Source organism: Pelodiscus sinensis, chromosome 11 (assembly GCF_052426305.1).
Source record: "Pelodiscus sinensis isolate ZL-2025 chromosome 11, ASM5242630v1, whole genome shotgun sequence".
Lineage (NCBI taxonomy): Eukaryota > Metazoa > Chordata > Testudines > Trionychidae > Pelodiscus > Pelodiscus sinensis.
Genome location: NC_143062.1, coordinates 3,597,356 through 3,616,829, shown reverse-complemented (window position 1 = coordinate 3,616,829; position 19,474 = coordinate 3,597,356). Strand labels below are relative to the sequence as shown.

The following is a 19,474-nucleotide window of genomic DNA, read 5'->3' as shown; positions in this document are numbered from 1 at the left end:
CTCCCCCCCCCACCCTTGGGGGGGAGTAGGCAACTCCAGCTCTCCCCCCAACCACTGGGGAAGGCTGTGCTGCAACAGTGCCAGCCTGGTCCCCTCCCCCACCCTGAGCAGCGCCAACCCAGGCCTCTTCTCTCTTCCCTCCCCCCTTTTGCTCTCCCCCCCCCCCCAGCCACGCCAGCCCAGGCGCTTTCTCCCTGGGGAGGGGAAGGGCCGTGCAGCTCACAGCTGCCGCTATGGGGAGACCTCGCCTGGAAGGGCTGGGCCAGAGCCACGCCAACCCTGCTTTTCCCCCAGCTGCTGAGAAGGGGAGGGCCAGGCCACGGGCAGCCCAAGTCCTCCATGTAGGCCCTCGGAAGGGCCAGGGTGGGGCTTGTTTCTGCGGGACGCAAAGTGACATAATTACATCTCTCTGTCACCCCATAGGAAAAACTTTTTTTAAAAATACACAAGAGAGATTAGGTCATGAACTTTACCCACCAAAAAACAAGACTAAATGTATAAAGACAACTTTAACACTAAAGATTAGGAGAAGTCTCAAACCCAAAAGCAGTGTTTTATTCCAATGAGATGTTGTCCACCTAGCTTTTTGATAGTGTGCTTTAGTTACAAAAACCCCTCAAGATTCTTCAAGGCCTCACATGCATTAGAGATTTTTACAAGAGAATTCTCACAAACACTGTACTGATTCACAAGAACCAAGTGTTTGCACCAACCGAAGCCTTACTTTACACTATGCTCGCAAAGCCAGGTCCAGTGTTCTAACTATTAGCAAAACCTTCTGGTTTGGCCACAAGAGCCTGGTGTAGACTGGAGCTAATACCAGGGCACACAAACCAGTAGTGGTAAGTAGGAATTCTGTTGGTAGGAATTCTCATTTAAAACTCCCCAATGCACATGGCCTTAAACATTCAGTTGCCAAATTCCCCAGTGCAGTAACTCTCCAGATTTCAATGGAGTTATGAGAGCAGAAGATTTGGCCCAATGCATCCTCATGTTCTTCAGATGGAGAATGCACAAGGTGTGACTGAGGGTTACTGCTAGATCGTTAATGGTGCTGCCTATCATTAATTCCTAGTATCACTGGCACAAAATGGGCTCTAAAAAATTCCAGTCAGTTAGAATATTACTTTTCAGTGCACATGTACATTTTCATTTTTTATGATGCTTTTTCACCTACAAGAAAATTGTGTATACTGCTGCAGCTAGCAGACATGCTACCATTACAAAATATTACAAAACAACTTGGAGCAGATGATGCACTGAGCTATATGAAAATGAATGCATCACTTTCAAAGATGAAAAAAGCGGGTGTAGATGATGAACAGGCAATAATTCCATTTTAAGTTTACTAATGAAAGGTTCTTTGTCTCCTCCAGAGCACCCCTTTCAGCGGTAGTGGAGAGCTGGTGCTTAGGTCGAGTGATGTAATCAGTTGTCCTGCTTCACCACTGAGTCACTGGGTACATAGCAGCTTAGCACCCCTGAGCCAGTAACAAGTCTGTGGCTTGGGACTCCTGCTGGAGGGTTAACCCAATACATACTTAAGGGCTGAGCAGAAAAGCAGGCAAAAGCTCAAGGCCACCTGGCCTAGGAATTATCCAGCCCCAGGTGCAGTGCCAGGGATAGGGAGGCCATTCACCTTCCCTCCCGCTCTTCGCAAAAATACTCAAAGCAATGATGATCCTCTTGCTGGGCTGGCAGGGAAACATGAGGTTGCTGCCTTGTTTCCTAGCAACACAACTTAAGGCCCCCATGTCTCATTTCCTTGGGCTACTTCCTACTGGCATCCGATTGACTTGTTCCACAGTGGCTGTGGAGAAGGTTTCCTGTCTCCATGACTCTCTGCACATCTCATCTGGATTTCTCCATCACTGGGACAGTGGTTTGCCTTTGAGACCAGTTAAGGAAAGTCACCCACCACAGATGGCTATAGGTTTAGGGGGGCATTGGCTCAGTGGATGGTATGCCTGGCCCTTATACTTCCTATTTCACCTGCAAATTAACCACCTGCATGCCAGAATGAGGTTACTCAGCCTCAATACCATTAGCTATGGTACAGAAAAACATAGCTTACTCATGCAATAAGGTTTTACTTTTCTGATTTCTTATTGTAAGCAACTCATTTGCAAGACTAGAGAATAATGAAACTGCTATTCAGAGTAGGTAAATATTAGCAGAACAGCAGCTTTATTTAAATTTTATCTATAGTTCCCATAAATTAATCACCCAAATTGTTTTATTGGTAAATCTTGTCTAGGTAAAAGAATTGACTTACAAAACTATACTGAGCTATGCACTAATGTTAAGTAATTGCACATCAACTCCCAGGAGTTGTGTGAATATCCACAAGGATTTTAACTGTGGAGACCCAACCCAAAAGGTGGGGGGGGGGAGGGGGGAGTGTTGCAAACTTGTATTAGGTGTCATGGGATCACCACCCTCATTGAATGCAGCAACTGAAGAACTTCCTACAGCCAAAGGAGGTTCCTGGACATGGAGGTGGATCCAATCTCCAAGCTTCCCCTCCCCCCCACCAGATCACCTATGCAAGTGATGGACAAGTCTAATCTTTTGCCAACCTAGCTGAAGCTTGGAGCCTCCTCTTCTGGGACACTCCCAGAAGCACAGGGAAGGTTGGATCCACACCTCAAGTCTCTTCCAGCTGCAAGAATCTGTGGGGTTGCTGTCCAGTATCAAAGTGGCCTGCAGCAGAGGGGGGATGGGGAAGAGAACCCAGAAGTAGACCTGGTCTCCTCTCCCAGAGCCTCTGAGCAGAGAATGGGCAAGTCCCGTCCTCCTCCATCTCAACTGCAGTTGGGAGCCCCCTTTGCTGAGGTGCCCCTAGGAACAAAGAGATATTGGATTTCACAGTCCGTGACACGTGTTTCATGACCGAAATTGGTAGGGCCCTAGTTACAGACTCAAAGACAGACTAACAATTTCAGATGAAGAAGTATATTACTCACTGTTAAAAGACTTCACATATTCAAGACACAGATGACCAAGTTATAACTATTAGATAGAAGGAGCATGTAGTCAAAAAGCATAACTTAGTCTCCAACGTTTATTAAACCAGTTACAAAACCACCTTTTAGAAAGGCACATTTTCAACACATCATCGGGAAGCTGCACAAGCACAGTATCCTCTCTCAATATGAAATTAGATTTGAAGATGTAAGACTGTGACAGCAGCACAAGGGCAGTGTTAGATGCTTTTCTTTTATTGAGGTGCAGGCTAGTACGAACACTGAGCTTTTAATTGAAAATTCTAGGTTCATATCTGTGTTTGAACAAACACATTTTTTTTGCTCAAGTTGTATTTTATTTGTAATTCATTCTTTCTTCATATTGCCTGGGACTAATATTATTCAAGAGGTTATGTCAAGTGTAATCTTTGAGACCAATACGTAAGTCACATTGTTGTAATTAAAAGTACAGCTGAAATCCCTATCCACATAACATTAATTTACTAACCACAACTGTACATGACAACTTCACATACTGTGGATATAATGATTCAAATACAGAAGCTGTTTCCAACGCTTTTACTGTTTTCAAATCACAAGTCTGACAAATACACCGATGAGGTTCAGAGCCATTTCTATTAATGGCTCATAATGAATAAGCTCAGGGGATAAGAAGCAGGCTCATAATTAGATATGTTGTTCATGAGCCATAGTGTTATGAGACTGACCTGAAATTGAAATCCTGGGGCTGACTTTTGAAGAATTATTGCACCTCTCAGATAATGTCTCATATAACCCTGGACTAGGGATGTTAAATATCAGTTAACTGAATAGTTGATTAACCTCATGAATTCTTATCTGTTACTTGACCATTCTAGTCCGCAAGAGTGGGACTGGTAGCCAGTGCACTCCCACCACCACCACTCCACACTACCTCTGTATCAAAGGCAGCAGCACGGGGTGCCAGGTAGGAGCTGGTCTGTGAGGGGAGCCAGTTTAAAAACCAGCTCTCCCTGCAGACTCAGCTGCCTGTCACCCCATACTGCTGCTTCTGATACAACTTGAGCAAAAAAAATGTGTTTGTTCAAACACAGATATGAACCTAGAATTTTCTGCTGCTTTTGTTTGTCGGCTAATCAACTGCACTATTACATCCCTGCCCTTGACTGATATTTCCTAATCTAACTGTAGAATGCAACCATGTCCCATTTTGTAGGAACTGATTGCTAAAAATTCTTATGCTAGACCAACTTTGCATAGTTGACAGAATTGTAAATACAGCATGAATGAACCTGCAGCTCTTAAGCCAGATCAAATTCTCTTGCACAAAAGGATTGTCATAAGGATTAATGTAAAGTGTTATTTGATGTATTGTAATGATAGAGATACATCTCAATGGGTTTCCTCTTGGTGAATCAACCCACTCAGCATTGTGTGATCTAAAATATTTCAATACAGACTACACAAGAGAAAGAAAAAGCTAGATTTTTGGACAAAGCTGAAGATCCTCACTCAGAAATGGCATTTACTTAGCTTTCAGCATGTAAACACACCTAGTGCCTCACAACAGTATTAGTTAGGCACACAGACTAAGTTTTCAAAAGTTTGTCTGAGTGATAGAAGAGCCATCTGGCATAACAAAAACCATGTTAAGACTACTAAAGTAGGAGATAATTTGATATATTCCTATACAAAATTAAGCCTGTTATGAATTCTTGTGGCTACTATGATCCAAAATGTCTTTATTCTAAACTCTTCCATTTTTTCTTTTTAGTTATCTGTATTATACATGAATCTTGGAATGGGATCAAATGGATGCAGTTCTCATATCTTTGCAAAAGTAAGATTCATATCTCCACAGCACTCATGACAAATTAAAAATAAGTACTGGGTCAACCTGCACGTGTCAACATGGGAATAGGGTTAAAAGATATCACTCGTGATGTCTGCCTCCTGCTTTATTCAGCACTATCATAGTCACTGCAACAAGTGCACTATAGGTCAGGCTGCCCTTTACACAAAATACCCAGCCCAAATTCGTTTTTAAAGCTACTCTTCTGTCCTCCACCCAAATCTCTTTTTAAAATCCATTTCCCCCCGACCCCATGATAGTTATGCAGAAAGTATCAGCTGAAAACAGGCAGGCAAGCGATCTCGTTTCTTATCTTAGGTTTTAGTGTCCTGGACTACAGATATTATAACTGTAGAAGACAAGATTTTTTTGATTTAATAAAATACAATTATGTTGAAACACTAACACTAAACTTTTAAAGCTGACAAAGACTTCAGTGCTTATTCGACTAAGTAAGATACGGTATGTCTACACTACCACCCTAGTTTGAACTAGGGTGGTTAATGTAGTCATTCGAAGTTGCAAATGAAGCCCAGGATTTAAATATCCCGGGCTTCATTTGCATCTTGCTGGGCGCCGCCGGTTACTCCGTGCCGGAACGAGGTGTACCGGTAGTTCGAATTAGAAAGCCTAATTTGAACTACCTACTCCGCAGGCACGGAGTCCGCACTAACGAGGATTTAAAAATGGCGGCGCCCAGCAAGATGCAAATGAAGCCCAGGATCCCAGGCTTCATTTGCAACTTCGAATGACTACATTAACCACCCTAGTTCGAACTAGGGTGGTAGTGTAGACATACCCATAGTGGCATCAATATGGACATTCCATCAAAACACCAGTTCGTCTAGCAAGCCAGTTCTTTTAATCAAATAGAATTTTACGCATCTTTAGCAAGTGCTGCGAGACAGATGCCCATGCAACACCAATACCCTCTCTACTGCAGCCAACCTGAAAACAGGTGAAGTGGCAGGTGCTGCTTTATGATGCATTCTGTACTGAAAGGAAGCTTAAGAAACTGTTTGGCTCTATTCTCAGTATCTTCTTTTACTTACCATATTCCTCTGGAATCTGCATACCAAAGAGTCCAAGACTCTTCAATCCTTTTAGAGTTTCTGGAGGAATTTTAGCATCTTGGTCAATTTTCTTAGAGTCCACTGAAAATAGAGGTATAACTGGTTACAGCAAGTATGCCTCTTCACAAGAGTGTGTAAATCAGTATGAAGCAGGCAGGCTGCAGCAGCAGCACTCAAAACAGTGGCATGCTAACCCAACAACAGCGTAACCTCTATTCCCAATAATCAACATGAGATCAGAGACCTGCAAAATGGGATATGGCTAATGGAAAGAGGGGATCTGAGTCTCTCACTTCCCCCCAGCTTAAAAGCCAGCTTCCCCGAGCACCATCTCCATGCAGGGGTGAGGACGGGAGGCAGAGGCACAGGCACAGTGGGGGGGACCCGGCGTGAGCCAGGACTGAGCCCTGACGGCTCTGACTACATTTAAAAAGCAAAGCCGCTGCGACCCCCCTTATAAACTAATCAATGGAATTCCCAACCCCTCACTTGCATCTGGAAAAGCATTCAACAGCTCCTGCAATCAGACACTGTCCTATTTCAGCTCACTACTGCAATTCTGAAGTAGATGTAAAGCGGAATACTGCAACCCAGTGCATCTTATCTCATCTCCTCAGATTGCAAGGAAATTAACCCCTCAAAAATATATCTGGAAGGAGAAGTTACTTGACCTTGCAATTCTGCTTCTACTGGTTCTAGTCCCTAAGGCATCAATAGTTGGAGAGAATACGAGCAAACTTCTCTCTCCATGGTTGTTCCTGGATTGCATAGGAGAACGGCCATTGGAATTTTCCATTCATTTCTTACAGAGTAAGTAGTGAGCACTCCTCAAAGCAAATAAAACTGAAGAGATTTCTGTAAGGACAGAGATTCTCAGAAGCTGAAATACTCATCCAGCTGACGAGGCAGAGATCCTCAGTGATCTTTCCCTGACTGCATACAAGAGGAACGATCTGGAAGGTTTCACTGGCAGAAGTTTTAGTTCCAAGTGGTGATACCTGAATATTTCAAACCAGAACTACTGCTCTAGTTAAGATTGCAGAACATAGTTGTATATGCTCTTAGATTCTGAAATATTCTCTTTTTGTGCTAGCCTCCATTGAATTTGGTTGGAAAAATGAGCAAAGTCAGAGGCTTATAAATTACAGGACAGTGAAAGGAACTTTTAAATGGAAAAATTTAAAGAAGCAGTTTCACTTCTTACATCTGCCCCAGATCTCTCCTTTCAATGTGTGCTTTTATAATTATTCTTCTATTTCACTTTTCTCTTTGCACAAACCACAAAAAGAGAAATTGACAATGCAAGGGGACACAGTCACTGTATACACAAGTCATGATAAATGCCCAAAAGTTTTTTTATTTTAATTATAGTAATAAGAAGCCATTTATGTAGAAAAAAAAGATAATAACCATACCTTCTTCATTGAAGAACTTTTCTACTGGTCCTACAAACTGGTTGATTTCTTCTAATTCTTCATTAGAAATCTCTGGATAAGGGAAAACTTCCTCCTAAAATGTCAGTTTTTTAATATGATTAAGTTTATTTAAAATAAAGAGCAGGTTCAAGAAAAAACACATGGCTTTTAGATGATGATGTCTTAAAAAAAACAAACCCAAAAGAGCAGAAAATGTTTACAGGAATTCAGATAGTCTCAAGTGAGCAAACTTATTTACAACTTTCAGTAAGTGAAAGATACTTGTTCTGTATGGAAAACAGTATTTTTCAATTATATTGCATGCTGAAACAAACCAGAAACAGCATCTGAAAATGAAAAACTGGGATGAAGAAAAAAAATTTGATATGTAAGGAAGTGCACCAACAGGTGAAGTGAGCTATGAACAAGTGCACTGCTTTCATCCCCAAAGGCACACAACTACTAACAAACAATCACAAGTTTAACATGTGCGTCTGTTGCTGCCTGTCCAACAGTTCACTGAAATGTGGAACTGAAAGTGACCATACAAAAATCCTCCTTTACATACATCGGAGAGTAATTTATTTTTTATTTATATATAAATAATAATTAAAAAAAATCCTTACACAACTTGTTTCCTAACAATTGAAACGAACAAAAATTGAAGTGCAAAGCATGGTTGTACACCCAAATGTGATAACTCAGCAGTACAGAATCCAGGATCTTTGGACCTTGCACAATCTCCATAGAATACAGGATAACTTCTATAGGAAAAAAGTCTCAGAGGGATAGTTGTGTTAGTCTGTAATTAAAAAAAACAAACAATGAATGGTCCTGTAGAAGCTTAGACACTAACCAAAAAAATAAAAGATCATATCATCAGATGGAGTGGGTTGTGCCCACAAAAGCTCATCATACTATACTATCTATATTTCTGGTTTGTCTCTAAGCTGCTACTGGACCATTCATTGTTTAAGTTTCTATAGGAAAGAAACTCAAATTTCAGAATGATTTCAACCTGTAAAAAGATACTGCTCTACTATTTGCTAAGCATCTAAAACAGGAGAAGGGAACCTCCAGTCTACCCAAGTCGCAAAATGGAATCCTCTCCTGCACCCCACCACCTCCCTCTGAGACTCTGCATCTAGACCCCAACCCTCTACTCCAGATTGGAACCCCCTTCTATACGCTATGTCCTGCCCACAACACAACCTTCTGCTCCAGCCCTGAGCCCCGCTCTCACACCCTGAGCCCCTTGTTTTTGACCCCAGGCCTCCATGGGGCTGGAACTATGAGAACCTGATCACCCTGCTGCAGTGGGAAGACCCAAGTCTCCCCCCACCCCTCCATGTTGATTTTTTCTGTGGGTCACTGGCCTCTGACAGGAAAAAGATCCTCCAGCCCTGCTCTAAACTATTCTTGACACTATAAATTGCAGACTATTAACAAAAGAATAGAGTCCCAAATTTCATAATATTACAATTTACATGACATAATAAAAGCATATGGAATATTTCACTGGTAAAAGGTGACCTCCACTTTGCTTTTTTTTTTCTTTTTACATATAAACTCATTCCTTATAAATCCCATTACAGAACTGCTTTTTTTTATGAAGGACACAGATGAAGAAAGGCAGGTAGGATGGCAAATTAAACTGGGGAGAAAGTTCCATATAAAAGGGGATGCCCCAGTCAATTGCACAGAGGTGCCAATCTAAGGAAACTATGAACACTGTAGCACAGGTGAAGAAAAAAATATGGTAACAGATTTCAGACCAGGGCACAGATATAAACCAGGATGAAATTGTGAAAGACTCTGAATTCAGACGGAACGAATTGGCGTCCCTGTGGACGACCTCAGGGATTAGGGTTGCCAGACGGTTTCAACAAAAATACTGGACGCACCTGACATTAAATCGCAACGTGCATGACACGGGATTTAGAAGATACGTTTCTATTTTCCCAATTTGTTTCCCAGACGAGGAAGCTCAAATACTGGAGTGTCGGGTTCAAAGCCAGGCACCTGGCAGCCCTGGCAGCGACCCAGAGGCGGGAAAGACACGTGCAGATGGACGGAGGCGGCAGCTCAGTGGATCCCCCCCCCCCCCATGTGTGTGTAAACACGGAAGAGATTCAGCGGTGACATGTTTGTCCTCCCATAGACGCGTTTTAAGAGCCCGCCCACCAAGCAGCAGCTTCGCTCCGGAGCGTCCTGTAGCGGGGCTGGGAGGGGAGCGCCCCAGAGGCCTGGCCCAGGCAGTGCGGGGAGGGGAGGGGAGCGCCCCAGAGGCCTGGCCCAGGCAGTGCGGGGAGGGGAGGGGAGGGGAGCGCCCCAGAGGCCTGGCCCAGGCAGTGCGGGGAGGGGAGGGGAGGGGAGCGCCCCAGCGGCCTGGCCCAGGCAGTGCGGGGAGGGGAGGGAGGCGAGGCCCGGGGGAGGCTCCCCAGAGGCTGGGCACACACGGGGGGGGGGGAGGGGCGGAAGTCCGGCCTCACCTTCCAGAGCTTCCCGAGGAAAAGCTCCTTGGCGTAGGCGCAGCGGGGGCCGCCAGTGCGCAGCTGCCGAGCCCCGGCGGGGAAGGCGGCGCGCGCCGCCCGCAGCAGGAGGCTGAGGCCGCTCATGTCCGGACGGTGCTGAGACACCCCCCCCCTCCCCCGGCCGCGGCTCGGCGCCCACAAATGTCGTCCGGGGCGCACGCTGATGACGTGTCCGGCGGGTCACCTGACCACAGGCGGCCGACGGAGCCTGAAGCGGGTCTCCTGCGCCAAACGGCTCCCTGCTGAACCCATCCGCGCCCCCTGCTGGCCGCCGCCTGCCTGTCCCTTAGCTGCCTTCCGTGCCCGTCCCGCCCTGAGCCTGGGCACAGCTGCCCTGGGCCTGCTCTCTGCAGCCCCACCACCCCTCTGGCCCCTGTGGCTCTGCCCCGGGGTGATCGAGATCCCAGGGCTGTGTCGACACTGGGCCACTTATTCCGGAAAATCAGCCGCTTTTCCGGAATAAGCTGCGAGCTGTCTGCACTGGCTGCTTGAATTTCCGGAAAAGCAACGATGCTCTACTGTACGAAATCAGCCGCTATTCCGGAAAAACTATTCTGCTCCCGCTCGGGCATAAGTCCTTATTCCGGAGCACTGTTCGGGAAAAGGGCCAGTGTAGACAGCCCAGTAGTCTTTTCCGGAAAAAAGCCCCGATCGCGAAAATGGCGATCGGGGCTCTTTTCCGGAAAAGCGCGTCTACATTGGCCACAGACGCTTTTCCGGGAAAAGGGCTTTTCCGGAAAAGCAGCCTGCCAATGTAGACGCTCCTTTTCCGGAAAAACTGAAAACGGAATAGTATTCCGTTTTAAGCAGTTCCGGAAATTCATGCCAGTGTAGACACAGCCCAGTTGTCTTGTCTCGCTCTGCCTTTCCCCAGTGCTGCTTAGGGCTGGTTGCCCGATGGTTTCAATTAAAGTACAGAAAGGACACACTTAACATGACATCAAAATCTACATGACATCTTATTTAGAAAATACCAGACATTGATATTTTCTCAATTTGTTTCCCAAACAGAAAGCTCAAATATTGGACTGTCCAGTTCAAAACTGGACACCTGACAACCCTAGGTATGCCCTGTTCAAAGTACCCCTACTAGGCTGCTTGGTCCCTCTTCCTCCAGAACTAGAGCAAAGATAAACACTCACTGCATAGCAGCCCTTTTATACAGCCCAGCTGGGCTGTGATTGGCTGCATCAAACCTCCTTCCAGTTGGCTTCTAAGACAGCCCTCTCCCACAGTTTTTTTTTAAATCCCTTATAAACCAGAACAGAGCAACTGCCCCATTTCAGTCCCATACCTGAAATGCTGATCTTTTTCTGGACGTGCAGCCCCAAACTGAAAATGGAAGTTTATATGCTCCAGCCCTGCGTTTGCCACAACTCTCAGTTTTGGCACCCCATTTAAGGTCACTCTATCCTATAATCTTGATGTCATTTTGCACTGGCTTTCAGGAAAAAAGATACAACATTCTCTCTTTTTTGCTTAAGTAGTCTCTCCTCACCTTAAAGTAATTATTAAGAAGAAAAAGTGATGTGATAGATGTTAGAAAACTTTTAACTTGAAATCTATGACCTCCATCACTTTATCTCACTTCTCTTTAAACTCTGTTCTAGTTCTAGCCTTCACAGCCTCCTGCAGCAAGGAGTTCCACAGATTGACTATTTGCTTTGTGAAGAACAACTTTCTGTTACTAGTTTGAAGCCTGCTACCCATTCCTTTCCTTTGGTGTCCTCTTTATTATGGGAACTAATGAAGAACTTTTCTGTATGCACCCTCTCCACCCCACTTATGCGTTTATAGACCTCTATCCTATCCCCCCTCAGTCTCCTCTTTTCTAAACTGAAAAGTCCCAGTCTCTTTAGCCTCTCTTCATATGGGACCTGTTCCAAACCTCTGATCATTTTAGTTGCCCTCCCCTCTCCCACCCTCTCTCTTCCCCTCTCCCACCTCCTTTTCCCAGTCTCCCCCAGTTTTGTTCAATAAAGAGAGATTCTATTTTTGACCACACATGTCCTTTATTTTGTACATCAGGAAGGGGGGCTAGGGAAGGGTAAGTGGAAGGAGGTGAGGGAGGAATGGGGTACGAGCCCCCGATGGGGAGGACTGGGCTGGCTCTGCGGGCTTCTGGGGGTGGAAGCTCTCCTGCAGCCCCCCGATTGCCCCCTCTCCCCAGATGGCAGCCTGCAGCAAGTGCAGCCGGGCTGATGGCCGAGTGCTGTGATGTGCCCAGTGTGGGTACTCCGGGCAATCCAAGCCAGGACTGCTTTGCAAGTCCGGGGTGGCGGTCGGGTCCCTTTAAGCACAGCCCTTGGCTAGCCTGAGGCAGCAGCTCCACGCTCTAAGTCCTCCTCTGATGCCCTGCCGGCACTGCTTCCAGCCATCCTTAACCCCGGTTCAGGGTCCACTTAATGTGGACATGCTAGTTCGAATTAGCAAAACGCTAATTCGAACTAGTTTCTAGTCTGGATCCGTTAGTTCGAATTAGCTTAGTTCGAATTAACTAATTCGAACTAAGTTAGTTCGAATTAGCGCTGTAGTGTAGACATACCCTACGAGTCTATGAGAATTGACAACTTTTTTTCTCCATTTTTTCCTCTTCTCTTTCCGTCCCCATCCCCTCTTTTTTTGCTATTTATTTGCAACCCGGACTCCTTTACTCCATTCATCTGAAGAAGTGGGTTGTACCCACAAAAGCTTATGATGCCATCTACAATTTTTGTTAGTCTCTAAGGCTATGTCTAGACTGCAGGCTTCTTTTGGAAGAAGCTTTTCTGGAAGAGATCTTCCGAAAGAAATTCTTCCGAAGGAAAGCATCCACATTGCCAAAGCGCATCGAAAAAGTGATCTGCTTTTCGAAAGACAACAAGCATACTGAATGGACGCTCTCTCCCATGTAACCTGTGATTATTATGGGAGGAATGGCCACCAGGAAGCCTGTGTTATTTCCTCTTTCATCTTCTGGTGAAAGAACTCCCTCTTCCCTGTCCACACACGCTTTTTTCTGAATGATCTCTTTCGGAAAAAGGTTTCTTCCTTGTAGAAAGAGGTTTACCAATGTTGGAAAAAACCCTCAGTTCTTTCAAATTTTTTTGAAAAAATGTGATTGCAGTATGGACATAATTGAAGTTTTTTCAGAAAATCTGCGATTTTTCTGAAAAAACTCTGTAGTGTAGACATATCCCAAGGTGCTGCAGGGCTATTGGCTGTTTTTTTAAGTTTTTTCAGGGTAAGGGATTTCACTTTCTATAGCTATTCTTTTTTACATAAATATGAAGATAATACAGGATTTAGGGTCCCGCTAAGAATCTGAAGTGCTGTAGCTTTCTGGGAATGGCTCATTTCAGCCAAGGTCAACCCACCTGTGCTTATATGCACCAGCCACAAATCAGAAAAGTATCATTATTCTGGACAACACTTCAGCAACTTAAAGGCACTCCTGAACCTGGCCCTGAATTTGTCATTGCTTGAAGAGAAGCTGGTGTTTTCAAATGTTTGTGTTTTGAACAATTCTGTTACATTCGCAGTAATAAAGCAACAAGACACCACTATGGTAGAATTTCCACACAAAGGGAAGCACATAAGGAAGGAGCTTTGTGGCAAAGCAGGTGTCTTGAAAACCTTGGGGTGAAAGCTGGACTTCTACTCACTACCATTGAGTCAAGATTTCATCCATGCTAGTGATTTCACACTGGCGTAAGTCAGGAGTAACCTCACTGAAGACAGTGGAATGACATAGGCATAAAACTTGTGTAAACAAGATCAAAACCAAGCCATTGCTTTTAAGTCTGTAGTGGTAGATAAGGCTAAAGTAAGAAAGAAAAGGAGAGGACAGAAAGGAGAATGGAAGATCATTGTTAGTATAGAAAAATAAGTGATATCAACATTATAAGGAAATGACACCATAACTCATCAACTAAGGCCAGTATTCAGTAGCCAGTGTTATTTATTTGTTTAGTGTGGAGTTGAATGTTTTAAGAACATATGTGAAGTTTGCAAGCAGTTTTTTTTTAATTTAGTTTAGAGAAAGTAAAATTTCAATTCAAGCCATAGCAACTTCAAACAATCCACTTGTTAAAAGATGCAGGCTAAAAGCTATCCGGATCTTAGTGTTCCTGAGGCCTGGAGTATACTCTGTCATTTACAAATATATATGAGATGGAAAATAACAGGGAAATATTGTATAAGCTATGTTTTCTTCTTTATCATTCCTATCTGCTTTTGGCATATGAGATAGGAAAGTGGGGTTGATAGGCCATAGCCAATGTGTTTCAGAGTAACAGTGCATGTCTAGGTAACGGTGCGCAAAACCAGTGTTACTGGGTAACAGTGCATGTCTGGGTAATGGTGCATGTAACCAGATTGTTACTGGGTAATAGTGCATGTCTGTGTTGCTGGGTAATGGTGCATTACGTCTTCATTCAAAGCTACTTTATAATAGGAATGAATTAATTACCTGATTCTTCTGGTCTGTTGTGATTGAAGCAGCTGCATATTGATTGCTCGTGCTGTTGCTTCAGATAAAAAGCGTTTTACACTTCTTTGCCAAACATGCATTAAAGTCTTATTTTGCAGCAATAATGAGTAGTTGTAGATATGAAATATTTTCCCACTGTTCAAAATGCATAAAAACTTCATTAGCATTAGAAGAAATTAATTCACATTGAGGAATACCAGACAGAGTCTTTCTTTGTGTATTATCTACTTCAGTTAAAATCACTACCTCCATAAAGAAGGAATCAAATGAAAACTGAAGTTGCTGTGTAAGTTACCCTATTGCACAGCTAATCAGTTTTCTCTCTCTCTTACCCTACTCTGGCAAATTGATTTATTTCATTTGGCTGACATGTCTTCCAAACCATGCAGCGAATTTCACATTTGAGTTATGGTGACAATGCTAAGTAAAAACAGCATTTGCTTCCCAAAAGTTGAGTAATTAAAGGACCCAAACTTGCTAAAAATAATGAAACCTTCCAGTTGACTAGGTCTTAGTACTTCACTGCACAGGGCAACTGTTTTTGAGATGTCGTTTTGGGCATAACAATAGGTACCAAATGTACCCTTAATTCTAATATTATTTGGATTGGAGACCTCATCAGGAACTGAGATTTTGCAACATTAATGATGGGCCTTATCCCTCAGTCTTTCCACTGAAGTCAACAGGAGCTTTGCCTAAGTAAGCAACACAGAATTTGGCTTCCTGTGTTTTATTTTGGGATGGAAATTTTATTTCAATGATATATTTGGATGAGATTGAAAACTCCCCTTTTCTCTACGCACAAACCCAAAAATGTTATTTAAAAAAAATCTTAACTCACACTTCATAATAGTGCTGTGTATGCCAAAGGATTCTAAATGAAACTAGAAGTAGGAGTACTGAAGATAAATTCATCCATATTTGGGTTTTGTGTATTTGCCCCCTTTCTGCTTCCTTCCCATCCCCCCCATTTCCTTCTGGCTGTTTAAATGCTGTATAGAGCCAGAAAATCACAAGATGTATTGATCTCACATTATTATCCACCCTCAAAAAACCAAAATAATAAGGCCATTTGGTTACTTGGATTTATAAATGAATCTCTGAGGCATTAAAAAGCCAATGAAAAATGCCAACACAAATGCTTGAAATACTAATACATATCCCTACTAAACAGCAGGATGCAACCACTAGAGGTAACTGAAACAAGATGCAAAAAATTGACATTAAATAGGAAATACCCTTATTACTTAACCAATGTAGCAACAGATAAATATCTATATTAGATGAGAGTTGTAGAGCAATTTCACTCCTCCAAAAGTCACAGGAGACTATGAACTAACTATGGAGATCTCATTTTCTATTGTACACTTAACCTTTTAGGAACCATGGTTTTGTTCTTTGTTTTCTTTTACACTTGTAAGGTACAGGCAGTCCCCGGGTTACGTACAAGATAGGGACTGTAGGTTTGTTCTTAATTTGAATTTGTATGTAAGTCGGAACTGGTACATATTGTAGGGGAAACTCTAGCCAAACATTTCTCCAGAGCTCAGTTTTATTCTCCCACACCTCACTTCCCTCAGTCCTTTATTCTCAAGCTGAGGTGTCTGCTGAGAAAAGCCGCTCCGAGTCTCCCTGGTCTGCTGGGAGGGGCACTAGCTTCGCATCTCCCTGGTCTGCTGGGGGGAAGCAGCTAGTGTGGGGTTGCCTCACCCTGTTTGTAAGTAGGGATCCGATGTAAGTCGGATCCGTGTAACCCGGGGACTGCCTGTACTGTACTGCTTAAGGGACTTGTAATGGGATAAGCAGCCTCTCTCCTCTAGGTCTCTGGTTTGAATGAATCCAGGCCAGTTCAACAGTGATTTAACAATTGGCCTATGTAAAACGAGTCTGAGATTTCAATCCAATTTCACAGCAAAAACACCAGCGCAATTAGCATAAAACCCAGAAATTGTTGACCCTTGCTTGTTTCAAGATATCGCTTGTTTATGACACACTTGAGAATTATTGTCCCATTTCTAATCTCCATTGTTTGGGGAACACTATAGAGAAGATGGTGGCAAAACAACCATGCAATCAGGGGGGCCAACAGTTTCTGCAGGACCCCAGGCAAGAAGGGGCGGGGCCTCAGGTAGAAGGGGCAGGGCTGGCCGCCCTCATCCTGCCTGGATTGTGGTGCTGGGCTGTCCCCTAGCCCTGTGAGCTGTGCAGGACCTGGCAGCGATTTAAAGGGCCTGGCTGCTGCTGGTGCCACAATAGCAGCAAAGGTGGCTACGAGCTCTGCGGCCTGGAGAGTCAAAGTACCTTCTTTGCCTGCCCCTGTTGGGGGGCCTGATAGCGATTTCTAAGCTCCCCAGGATTTCCTAGGTTTGGATCTGACAATGAGACTATGGTTTCTTAGCACTTTTCTATACGTGATTGACACCTGTGGTCTGGGATGTGCAGTGGCTTTCAATTAATTTCCAGGTGCGTTTCAAATGGTCACTTGAGACCAGCTGACATGCTTGAGCTCACAGTTGTGTTTTACTGCTGTGGGGATGAAGTGATCCCTGTGTCTAGTGTGTAAAGCATTCTGGGATGAATGCCAGGAATGCATAAGCAAGTTAGCAGTTAATTTTACAGTGTTCAGAAGCTTGCAAGTTACAACCATCTGTGTAAGGTACACTACACTGGAACAGTTTGCATCCCATTTATAAATCAATTTCCCATTCCCATTCCAATCATTCCAGTCCCAATGATTAGGGGGCTGGAGCATATGACCTATGAAGAGAGAGACTGAGAGATCTGGGCTTATTTATTCTGCACAAGAGAAGAGTGAGGGGAGATTTGATAGCAGCCTTCAACTTCCTGAAGAGAGGTTCCAAAGAGGATGGAGAGAGACTGTTCTCAGTAGTGATAGATGGCAGAACAAGGAGCAATGGTCTCAAGTTACAGTGGGGGAGGTCTAGGTTGGATATTAGGAAAAACTATTTCCCTAGGCGGGTGGTGAAGCACTGGAATGGGTTACCTAGGCAAGTGGTGGAATCTCCATCCCTAGAGGTTTTAAAGTCTCAGCTTGACAATGCCCTGGCTGGGTTGCTTTAGTGGGGATTGGCCCTGCTTTGGGCAAGGGGCTGGATTTGATAACCTCCTTAGGTCTCTTCCAGCCCTAGGAGTCTATGATTCTATGTATTCCCTCAGACATGGTGTTCTGAAAGTAGGTGCCATGAAAAACACAAGATCAGCATTATGTCAGTTGCAGATGAAAATGTTATTTTTATAAATCAAAGTAACCTCTTAATTGCCTGAAGATCCTAAATCCTCAAGGGTGTGTCACTAAATCACCAAGTGATAGATTGGTCATCCAGGGCCAGCCCACAACATTTTGGCACCTGAGGCGGTGAGCTCAAATGACGCCCCCATGCCCCCTCACTTGGGCCAAAACTTTGAAAGGTCTCAATTCTGCCTTCTTCCTGTTCTACTCCTCTCATGGCACGCCACCATCTCTGTGCATCTAGAGCAGAGAGAATACATATACATCAGCAGCAGAAGTTATCTGAAGAAGTGGGCTGTGCCACGATAAGCTCACGATACCATCTACATGTTTTGTTAGTCTATAAAGTGCTTCCAGACCATTTGTTGTTTTTTCAAGTGATAAGATTGTGTGTCTTTGAGAAACCAACTCCCCGCTGGTAGTAGCAATCCATTTGGTCCAGTGGAGATACCCTTAATACTTAGTGGGTAGGAGGCTGATTCTCTTCTTGCACAAATATATTTATTATTATTATATCCAGTGATATCGTCTTCTTTCCAATTTCATGCCCCAGAGGTTTTCATTATGCCAGAACTACATGTTCTCTTTGCGATTTGGTGAAAATGTAGATGTGATTTTGCATCCTAAGAATAATTTCATTTTAAACATGTCCTGTAAGAGAGAAATTACTGACCCTCCACCTCTTTGGGTAGAATTCAAGCCTAGCTTAATGCATACAGTGAAATGTGGTCATTGGCTATACTGAAGCAGCACAGGAAAATACACACTGTTCCTCCATAACCGTCTCATACAGGTTAACCTGACAGGCTCATGCTGACAGGTTGCAGGTCTCAAAGCTACAGAGATATGCAAATAAGGTTTAAAAACTTCTCTGCTGCTTCTGTTGTGCATCTCGGGTAGGGTCCCTGCTTTGACAGGCAGCATTAAAAATAAGAATTCCAGAGATACAGATTTGGAAAGATATAAATGTTAATAGCAGACTAGCCCATTAAACTGGCTAGATTCCAATCAATGGGGCAAATCCTAAAGTCCTTACTCAGTCTCTCTTCATTCAAAGCTTCCAGGGTGAAATCATGACCCCACTGAAGTCAATGGGAGTTTTGCCACTGACTCATATATGGCAAAGATTTCACCCTCAGGACTTCAGTGGGACTTCTACTTGAATAAGGACAGTGTAACGGTTGGGTAAGGGCACTGGGATTTGGCCGCATGTATGTTTATTCATCAAGATTCATCACAAATAACCAGAGTATACAGCTCTGATATTTTCATTATGGCCACTACTGTAGTATACTGATATGAGTTTGAGGTTTTTAATGGCAGCTCCCTAATGGAGCACAGCATCGCAACACACGCCTCAGTGCTGGCTTTAGTTACTTGCTCCTTGTGGGTATGTCTACACTACCCTCCTAGTTCGAACTAGGAGGGTAATGTAGGCATACTGCACTTGCAAATGAAGCCCGGGATTTGAATTTCCCGGGCTTCATTTGCATAAGCGGGGAGCCGCCATTTTTAAAACCCCGCTGGTTTGAACCCCGTGCAGCGCGGCTACACGCGGCACGAACTAGGTAGTTCGGACTAGGATTCCTATTCTGAACTACCGGTACACTAGGAATCCTAGTTCGAACTACCTAGTTCGAGCCCCGTGTAGCCGCGCTGCACGGGGTTCGAACCAGCGGGGTTTTAAAAATGGTGGCTCCCCGCTTATGCAAATGAAGCCCTGGAAATTCAAATCCCGGGCTTCATTTGCAAGTGCGGTATGCCTACATTACCCTCCTAGTTCGAACTAGTGGGGTAGTGTAGACATACCCTGTGAGAATGGAGGGACATTGTGGACACATCCCACACTGCAACACTTACAATGGTCTCCTAGTCTTCCCCTCCACTACGGCATACAGCCACAGTCTGGCCCA

At 44.1% G+C, this 19,474-nt stretch overlaps 1 protein-coding gene across 2 annotated transcripts in view; it reads right to left on the bottom strand.

Moving 5' to 3' along the window:
• The window catches only part of ACAD9 (acyl-CoA dehydrogenase family member 9), a 47,081-nt gene extending 37,090 nt beyond the window's left edge, over positions 1–9,991 (bottom strand). Inside the window, exons 1-3 of one of the 2 annotated variants that reach the window (XM_075939739.2) lie at positions 9,799–9,991; positions 7,307–7,400; positions 5,871–5,972 (exon numbers count right to left, since the gene is read on the bottom strand). In XM_075939739.2, the coding sequence (XP_075795854.1) occupies positions 5,871–5,972; positions 7,307–7,400; positions 9,799–9,924 (322 nt within the window). In that variant the 5' untranslated portion in view covers positions 9,925–9,991. The remainder of the gene's footprint in view (positions 1–5,870; positions 5,973–7,306; positions 7,401–9,798) is intronic. The other variant, XM_075939738.2, reaches the window with a different exon arrangement.
• Positions 9,992–19,474: the final 9,483 nt, after the last annotated feature.